Here is a 10,000-nt window from a genome sequence, read left to right on the forward strand (position 1 = left end):
TAATCAAAGAAAACGGGGTCGCCAACTCACACCAAAGCGAAGACAGGTTTCTCATACCTCGTGGAAGGATGCGAGGCTAGCGGAGAGCTAAACAAGCTAGCCGAGCGGTTTAGAGCGTCGCTACTTGTGGCGGAGGTCGAGGTGACGGCAGTTCGACCCTTACCGCCAGCGAGTTGGACCAAGGGCATGGATAATTAAATTCCACGATACAAAGTCCTCTGTGAGGGGCACCGTCCTAACCTCCTTCTAAGAAGAGAGTGGAAGGGTTGTGATCCAGTTCGAGTAGAGTAGAGTAGACGCTGCTGGAAATCTTATTTTCACGTCTGCTGAAGAGAAACGGAGTGTAAGGAACTGTGGAGACAATTGCGTGGGTTTCTGCGTGCGTGGGAGGTGGAGGAGGAGGAGGAGGAGGAGGAGGAGGAAGAGGAGGAGGAGAAAGGAAAGGATAAGGAGAAGGAAAAGGAGGACGAGAAGGAGGACAAGGAGAAGGATGAGGATGAGGTCGGGGAGAAGGAAGAGAAGTAAGAGGAGGAAGAGGAGGAGGAGGAGGAGGAGGAAGAGGAGGAGGAGGAGGAGGAGGAGGAAGAGGAGGAGAAGGAGTAGGACATAGAGGAGGAAAAGGAGGAAGAAGAGGAGGAGGAGGAGGAAGAAAAGGAAGAGGAGAAGGAAGAGTAAGAGGAAGAGGAGAAGTAGGAGTAGTAGTAGGAGGAGGAGGACAAGGAGTAGGAAGAGGAGGAGGAGGAGGAGGAGGGTGGGTGAGGTGAAAGAGGATAAGGAGGAGAATAAGGAGGAGGAAGAGAATGAGGAGGGGGAGGGCGAAGAGAAAGAGGAGAAAGAGGAGGATAAGGAGAAGGGGAGAAGAAGGAGGAGGAGTAAGAGGAGGAGGAGTAAGAGGAGGAGGAGTAAGAAGAGGAGGAGAAGGAGGAGGAAGAGTAAGAGAAGGAGGAGGAGGAAGAGATGGAGGAGGAAGAGGAGGAAGAGGAGGAGGAAGAGGAGGAGAAGGAGGAGGAAGATGAAAAGGAGAAGGGGGAGAAGGAGGAGGAGGAGAAGTAAGAAGAGGAGGAGGAGTAGGAAGAGGAGGAGGAGGAGGAAGAGGAGAAGGAGTAAGAGGGGGAAGACGAGGAGAAGGAGGTGGAAGAGGATGAGAGGAGGTGGAGGGGAAGGACGAGAAATAGGAGTAAGAGGAGGAGGAGGAGGAGGAGGAGGAGGAGGAGAAGGAGGAGGAGGAGTGAGAGGAGGAGGAGGAGCAGGAAGAGCAGGAGAAGGAGGAGGAGGAGAAGGAAGAGGTGAAGGAGTAAGAGAAGGAGGAGGAGGAGGAGGAGAAGGACGAGAAATAGGAGTAAGAGGAGGAAGAGGAGGAGGAGGAGGAGGAGGAAGAGGAGGAGCAGGGGAGGAGTAGTAAGAAGAGGAGGAGAAGGAGGATGAGGACGTGGAGGAGGGACGAGGGAGGAGGAGGAGGAGGAGGAGAAGTAAGAAGAGGGGAAGAAGGAGAAGGAGAACGAGAAAGAGGAGAAGTAAGAGGAGGAGAAGGAGGAGGAGTACGAGGAGGAGGAGGAGGAGAAGGAGGAGGAGGATGTGGAGGAGGGGGAGGAGGAAGAGGAGGAGAAATAAGAGGAGGAGAAGGAGGAGAACGAAGAGGAGGAGGAGGACGAGAAGGAGGAGAAAGAGGAGGAGGAGAAGTAAGAGGAGGAGAAGGAGGACGGGGACGAGGAGGAAGAGGAGGAGGAGGAGGAAGAGAAGGACAAGTAAGAGGAGGAGGAGGAGACGAGGAGAAGGAGGGGGAAGAGGATAAGGGGAGAAAGAGGAGGAGTAGGAGGAGGAGGGGAGAAAGAGAAATAAGAGGCGGAGGAGAAGGAGGAAGAGGAGGAGGAGAAGGAGGATGAGGATGATGAGGGAGGAAGAGAAGGAGGGAGAAAAGGAGGAGGAGGAAAAGTAAGAGGAGGAGGAGGAGGAGGAGGAGGAGGAAGAGAAGAAGGAGAAGGATGAGGATGAGGATGAGGAGGAAGAGGAGAAGGAAGAGGAAAAGGAGGAGGAGGAGGAGGGGAAGGAGAAGTAAGAGGTGGAGGAGAAGGAAGAGGAGGAGTAAGAGGACGAGAAGGAAGAGGAAGAGGAGGAAAAGGAGGAGGAGGAGGAGGAGGAGGAGGAGAGGGGGAGAAGGAGGAGTAGGAGTAGAAGGAACACAAAGGAACACAAAGGAAGAACAAACAACAGCAGGCCTACTGGCCCTAACGAGGCTGTTTGTGTTAACTAAACTACACTACAGTTAAGGAAACAGGGCAACTAGGCGATAGAAGATGAACTAATACTACTGCTATCACTATCCTATCCGATTAATCCAATTATGATTAAATGTCTGGTTGTCATATCTTTTATTGCAAAGGATGATATTTTATCTGCGGATTAGACTCCAAGTATTTGTCTAAGCGATTTTTAAATGTTGTTATCGTGTTACTTTCGAACTAACACTACTGCTATCACTATCCTATCCGATTAATCCAATTATGATTAAATGTCTGATTGTCATATCTTTTATTGCAAAGGATAATATTTTATCTGCGGATTAGATTCCAAGTATTTGTCTAAGCGATTTTTAAATGTTGTTATCGTGTTACTTTCGACGACAGTGGGAGGTAACGAATTCCACACGTTAACAACCCGGTTAAAGAAGAAGTGCTTACTTTCGTTCGTAGAGAATCTTTTGCCAATTACTTTGAAATCGTGGCGTCTTCTTGTATTTGATTGGTCTAATAAGAAGTAATCTTTGACATTAATGTTGTCAAAGCCTTTGAACATTTTAAAAACCTCAATCAAATCTCCTCGCATTCTTCTTTTTGAGAGGGAGAATAAGTTTAGATTTTTTAGTCTTTCTTCATGCGGCAGATTTCTCAGCCTTGGTATCATTTTGGTCACTCTCCGTTGTACTCTTTCTAGTTTGTTAATATCTTTCTGGTAGTATGGGGACCAAAATTGTACACAGTATTCGAGATGGGGACGAACCAAGGAGTTATAGAGGTTTAGCAATATTTTTTCTGATTTATTTTCGAAGATTCTTCCGATGAAGCCAACTAATTTGTTTGCTGTTTTAACAACTTCTGAGCAATGTTGACTTGGCTTCAAATCATTTGATATTAAAACTCCTAGATATTTTTCTTTAGTTACTGAATCCAGTATTTCGCCATTCATTTGGTATTGGATGTGATCATTGTTACCTCCAATGTGCATAACTTTACATTTGTTAACGTTAAATTTCATTTGCCACTTGCTAGCCCAACTTGATAATTTATCTAGATCGGATTGTAGAGTTTCTTTCTCTTTGGTGGTTATTACTTTACCGGCAATTTTTGTGTCATCAGCAAATTTTGATACTTTGCAGAGGAGGCCGTCATCTAGATCATTTATATATATTAAGAACAAGACGGGTCCCAAAACTGATCCTTGCGGTACGCCACTTTTAACGTCGAGCCAGCTAGATGATGCCCCGTTAATTACGACCTCTGTTTCCGCTCTGAGAGCCAATCTATATTCCAGTTTAGGATATTACCAGAAATGCTGTGCATTTTTAATTTGTCGAGCAATCGTCTGTGGGGGACTTTATCGAATGCCTTCTGAAAATCTAGATAGATTATATCAACAGATCTACATTCCTCGTATTTGTTAAAGACGTCATGAAAAAAGTCAAGGAGATTAGTTAGACATGAGCGTTTGCTTCGGAAGCCATGTTGTGAATCTTTCATAATCTTATTTTCTTCTAAAAAATTTACTACGCTGTCACGGATAATTGTCTCTAGCAGTTTGCACACAATCGAAGTTAGGCTAATCGGTCTGTAGTTGCCTGGTTGTGATTTGTCCCCTTTCTTGAATATTGGTGTTACGTTAGCACATTTCCAATCTGATGGGACTTTACCGAGTGCTAATGATCTGTTGAAGAGGATGCACAAGGGTTTACCGATTTGATTTTTGACTTCTTGCAGAATTCTAGGTGAAATTTTGTCAGGTCCCGGGGCTTTATTCATTTTGAGCTTATCAATCACTTGTACGACATCCCTTTCTGTAATTATGAGTTGATTTAAAACGTTTTGGCACATTTTATGTTCTGGTGGCTGATACACTGAGCAATCTTCGTCTGTGAAGACGGATGCAAAATTTTTTTTAAGGATTGAGGCCATCTCATTTTCATCATCCGTATGTTTTCCTTCATCGTCATTTAATGGTCCAATGCCGCAGGTGAGCGTTTTCTTCTTATTCGCATAACTATAGAATTCTTTAGGGTTCGACTTGCTTGCCTCAGCAATATATTCTTCAAGATCTTTCTTACTACGCTTTATCAGTGTTTTTGTTTCGCGGCGAATTCTGTCTAGTGTTAGTTTATCATCTTGGCTTTCAGTTGATGAATACTTTTTTGTACGCACACTTTTTAAGAGAGAGGTTGTTACTAATTTCCCCATTCCACCACTTTGGTTTATTTATTGCCGTGCGTCTCTCACGATTAGGAACAGAGATTTATAGCATTGTTTAGCTCAGTTGTAAAGTTTTCCCACGCTTTATCAATATCAGTCTCGTTCGAAGTTGTACTCCAGTCTAAGTTTTCTAGTAATGATCGAAGTCTATTGAAATTAGCTCTACGGAAGTCGGGTACTTTTTCTTTGCTGGTCTTAGATAAATTGGCTTCCATTTTAATTTTGAATGTGATGGTACGATGATCACTAGTGCTGAATAATGGGCCTATATTTACTTGGTTTACAAGATTTTCTGTTGTAGAGAATATTAGGTCAAGGATGTTATCTCCTCGGGTAGGGCTGTTTACGCCTTGGTGGAGGCCACTTTCCAGTAAGTTACTATACAAGTCTCGTCCTGTATGCGAACTCAAATCTTCACCCCATCTCTTCACCGGTAAGTTAAAGTCTCCCATGATGACTGTCTCGCAGCGTTGGTTAGTTTCTACGATTAGATCGAATAATTTTTCGTCATTTACTAGTAGCTGGCCTGGTGGTCTATAAACAAGTCCAATTATTACTTTAGATTTACTGCAATTGGTTCTTATTTCAACAAACAATATATCAACATTTGTTACTGTTTCTGTTTTTAACAATGATGGTTGGAGGGAGTTATGGACATACAAGATTACTCCACCACCTATTCTATTTTCTCTTTCGCAGCTGAAAATTGTGTAGCCTGACAAACAGTATTCCGCTATAAAGTCTCGACTTGATGTGTCCAACCATGTCTCTGTTACTCCTATCACGTGATAGTTGCCTGTCGCTCCGAGAATCTCTAGATCTTCGAACTTGTTTCGTATGCTGCGAGCATTAACGTAACATAGATTGATATCTGACACTTTTCTGTTTTGCTCTATTACGGGGATGTTGATGGGGGCTCCGCTGATGAGTTTTTTCTTCTGATGTCGGTCAGGTTGTTGTTGAGCAGCCTACCTAACCTTGCTGCTCCGGCCACATTCAAGTGGAGACCGTTCGTCCTCAAGGAGAAGGAGAATGAGGAGGAAGAGGAAAAGAAGAAGGAGGAGAAGGAGTAGGAAGAGGAGAGAGAAGGGAAGGAGAGAAGTGAGAGGAGGAGGAGGAGGAGGAGGAATAGTAGAAGGAGGAGGAAGAGGAAGAGGAGACGGAGAAGGAGGAGAAGGAAGAGGAGAGGGAGGGAGGAAAGGAGGAGGAGGAGGAAGAGGGGAGAAGGAGGGGGAGAAGGAGAGGGAAAAAGGAGAGGAAGGGGGAAAAGTAGGAGGAGGAGGTGGAGGAGAAGGAGAATGAGGAGGAAGAGGAGAAGGAGAAGGAGGAAGAGGAGAGGGAGGGGGGAAGGAGAAGTGAGAGTAGGAGAAGTAAGAGGAGGAGGAGGAGGAGGAGGAGAAGGAGAATGAGGAGGAAGAGGAGAAGGAAAAGAAGGAGAAGGAGGAGGACGTGGAGGAAGGGAAGAAGGAGGACATGGAGGAAGGGGAAGGAGGAGGAGAAGTAGGAGGAGGAGAAGGGAGGAGGAGAAGGAGGAGGAGGAGGAGAAGGAGAAGGAGGAGGAAGAGGAGAGGGAAGGAGGAGAAGGAGGAGGACGTGGAGGAAGGGAAGGAGAGGAGGAGGAGGAGGAGGAGGGGAGGAGGAGGAGGAGGAGGGGAGAAGGAGAAGTAAGAGGCGAAGGAGAAGGAGAATGAGGAGGAAGAGGAAAAGGAGAAGGAGGAGAAGGAGGAGGACGTGGAGGAAGGGAAGAAGGAGGACATGGAGGAAGGGAAGGAGGAGAAGTAAGAGGAGGAGGAGGAGGGGAGGAGGAGGAGGAGGAGGAGGAGGAGGAGGAGGAGGAGGAGTGGGAGGAGGAGGAGGAGGAGGAGGAGGGCAGGTGTGTGTGTGTATGTCAGTGGAGGTGCGCGAGGTGGATCGCTCGTGGCGAACTTATACGCTGTCCCGAACTCGGCGTCCGCACAACGGTTCCTTGGCTCAAAACGGTAACATCTGCTCTTCCTCCTTCTCCCAAGCCGCTCACTAGCTCCCGTCGACCCTCAGCGGGATTACATACACACCTACACACACACTCACACACGCACACACACGCACACACGCCAGAAGAACGGGAAGGACCACCACCAAGAGACGAAGAACGAACTGAAAGTATTCAGGAGAGTCTGAGTTCGGAGAAGGTAGTGTCCCCCGGAGACCAGTTGGATTTCGTTGAACGCTTGCTACTCAAGATGTCTCGAGGCCGACATTTCGTAGTCGTCCTTCTCCTGGCAGTGGTGGCCCTCGAGGAAGTGTACGGTAGGTGACATATCTGAATTATTTTTATTTTTATTTTATTTTATTTTATTTACTTGTCTTTTTTATGTGGTTTTTCTTCAGGAACTGCCCTGACCATCGGGTCGGCCGACTATAGCGTTATGATGCGCCAGGTTAAGCAGAAATGCTGAAAGTTTATTATATAGAGATATATACACATGTATAAATGAATATTTATATTCATATAAATGTGCACATGCACAAATATATATGTACATATATATATATATATATATTTATATATATATATATATATATATATACATATGTGTGTGTGTGTGTGTGTGTGTGTATGTATCTATGCATATGTCTGTGTGTATATGTGTGTGCATGCGTGCGCGTGTTTACATGCCTGCATAGGTGTGTGCATGTGTCTATGCATGTGTCTGTGTGGATGGTTGTGAGTGTGTATATGTGTGCGTGTATATGTGCGTGTGTATATATATATATATATATTATATATAATATATATAATATATATCATATATATATATATATATATATTATATATATTCATATATGTATAAATATAAATATTCATATGTGCATATATTATCAGGACAAGCGTGTCCTTACATCAAGACAAAAACGAAGTACTTTATATCTTAATAGACGAGGAACGAAGAACAATAATTGATTGGGTGGATAAAGGAGCCACTAATAACAGCTTATCTAGAATGTGTTCCTTAGACACTAATATACGACTTCAATCTTCATATTGCAGCTGTTCTAGATATGTACAAACAAACAGCATATTACGTCATCCCATCCTACATCATATATTAGATTAATTTATTGTAAGTCATTTTGTAATTACTCATATGCTTCGTTACGCAATACATCAACTTATAAGAATGATCGTTATCTCGTATATTGTAACTGGGATTTTGTTCAGATGTAGGTTAGATTAATTTCGATTAAGTTTATGAGCACGTAGATTAATACCATCTATCCTGGTTGCCGCAGATTGAATGTAATCAACTAAGGTCTATCCCCTCCCCTCCTTCTATCCCTCCTTCCCTCCCTCCCTCCCTCACTCACTCATTCACTCCAACTGTTATTTGCTGAGTTGTAGACAATGTTTTCGAATGGCTTCTTCATGAGCAAATTGTTTTGTTACTCACTAGGGTCATCTCACTTCTTGTCACACATATACTCACATGCACACACACACACTTTTATATATGTATATATATGTATATATATATATATATATATATATATATATATATATATATATACATATATATATATATATATATATATATATATATATATATATATATATGTAGAAGGGTGAAGCGTAAACACCAGACTCAGTTAGAAAGGTTTCTTGCCCACACTGAGTCTGGTTGCTTACTCTTCCCCCCTCGACATTAATCCCAGACTCCATATCTTCATACATATTGAATATATTATATATATTATATATATATATATATATATATATATATATATATATATATATATATATACATATATATATATATATATATATATATATATATATATATATATATATATATATATATATATATACACATATATCGGGAGCTGAGAAACCTTAGAGAATGAGTATAGAAAGTCCATAAAGTCATAGAGTGCAGAAGAGGAACGTGGCACAAAAAGATTGGGGATAGCAAAGGTAGGGAAGACGATTGGTGTTGCGGTTGGATATGGCCAATGCTCAGTAGGAAGTGAACAGCACAAGGGAAATGCAGGTCACGATAAGATGGCTAAAATTTGTACAAAAAAGTAAATAAGTAAATAAAGTAAAATAAAATAAGATAAATAAAGAGGTGACGATGACGAAAACGAAGTCAGACCAGCGAATAGTTGGAGGAAAAATGAAAAAAATTCTTTGGGGAGAATTATTATTATCATTATTACTATTACTTTTATTTATTCATTTAGTTTTGAAAGGGAAAATGGTGATACAGAGGAAGTCATGGAAGACGTATTTAGCTTCTTTAGAATGAAAAAGTTAATAATCATCCTGGAATGAAAGAAACAAAGAACGTCCACTGAATAACAGATACTAGACCGCCGACCGAACAGGTTAGAGCGTCGCTACTTGCGGCGGAGGTCGAGATGACGGTAGTTCAAACCCTGCCATCAGCGAGTTAGACCAAGGGCATGGTTCATTAAATTCCGCGCTCCAAAATCCTCTGTAAAGATAACCGTCCTAGACTCCTGATTGGGGTAATTCGCGACGTTCAAACGAATCATCATTATCAAAGGTCGCAAGGTAGAATATACTAAAGGAAGGAAACATGCCAGGTATAGACGGAACTGGAAATACAATTCGGTGCCGATGAATGCTCCTGCATAGACGAGCGCTAGACGAACGCCACATGTCAGGTCACTGTCGAGGGCACGCCACATGTCAGGTCACTGCCAAGGGTACATATTAAACACGTACTAAACACAAGTATGGTGTAGCATCATAACGGCAGGACTGACTCCAAAATTTCGTCGAAAAGCGAATCGGTCGAAATGCGCGCGTGTCCGCGAATGATACCCCAAAAGTAATTCGGGCGAACTCGCCGCACGAACTGATTGCCGGTGTCCGGCTTTTGTGTGTGTGCGGCGGAATGTGGGAATGCATTCGGCTAAATGTGACGCGGCCTTGAAAAATAAATAACATAAAGAAACGTTCCGGAAGAATGGTGTTTCAATGTCAATGGACAGGGGTCTTTAGCGGTGACTAAAGTTTTTTCATGTACCCCATACTTTATGTGTTGCTGTTCTTTGTGGTCCTCGAGACCCCTTCAAAGTTGGATAAAATCTCAAAGAATCTAGTAACACCAACTAGGCTTCGGTTTGGGGTTCCATTTGTGACATTGTGGCCCACAAGGTGGTCTACGGACCACAAGATGAGGATACCACAGCTACAGAGGATCAATATTCTAAGTATTACAGAATAGGAGTAAGTGGAATCACTAATGATCCGGTTTAACGTCGCGAAATTCCCTCTCTCAGGAGGCTAGGACGGTGTCCCTGATAGAAAGCTTTGTTGCATGGAATTTGATAAACTATGTCCTTGGTCCAACTCGCTGGCGGTGGGGTTCGAACTGAGGTCACTTCGACCTCTGCCTCAAGTAGCGATGCTAGAGGAGAGTCATTAGAGAGGATGTTATTAAAGAAACACCAGAGAAGGAAGGACTGGAGGGATTCTGAGAGGAAGGTGATGCGTACATGTCCAGAATGTTCTCATCAGAACAAATAACTAAAAG

General features: G+C 43.3%; 1 protein-coding gene across 1 annotated transcript in view; it reads left to right on the forward strand.

Annotated features, from left to right (window-relative positions):
- The first annotated feature begins 6,387 nt into the window (after positions 1–6,387).
- The window catches only part of LOC143020102 (uncharacterized), a 259,573-nt gene continuing 255,960 nt past the window's right edge, over positions 6,388–10,000 (forward strand). The window contains exon 1 of the mRNA XM_076176260.1: positions 6,388–6,746. Within this exon, the coding sequence (XP_076032375.1) occupies positions 6,680–6,746 (67 nt within the window). The 5' untranslated portion in view covers positions 6,388–6,679. The remainder of the gene's footprint in view (positions 6,747–10,000) is intronic.

Source organism: Oratosquilla oratoria, chromosome 39 (genome assembly GCF_046742065.1).
Source record: "Oratosquilla oratoria isolate Oo_2021 chromosome 39, ASM4674206v1, whole genome shotgun sequence".
Lineage (NCBI taxonomy): Eukaryota > Metazoa > Arthropoda > Malacostraca > Stomatopoda > Squillidae > Oratosquilla > Oratosquilla oratoria.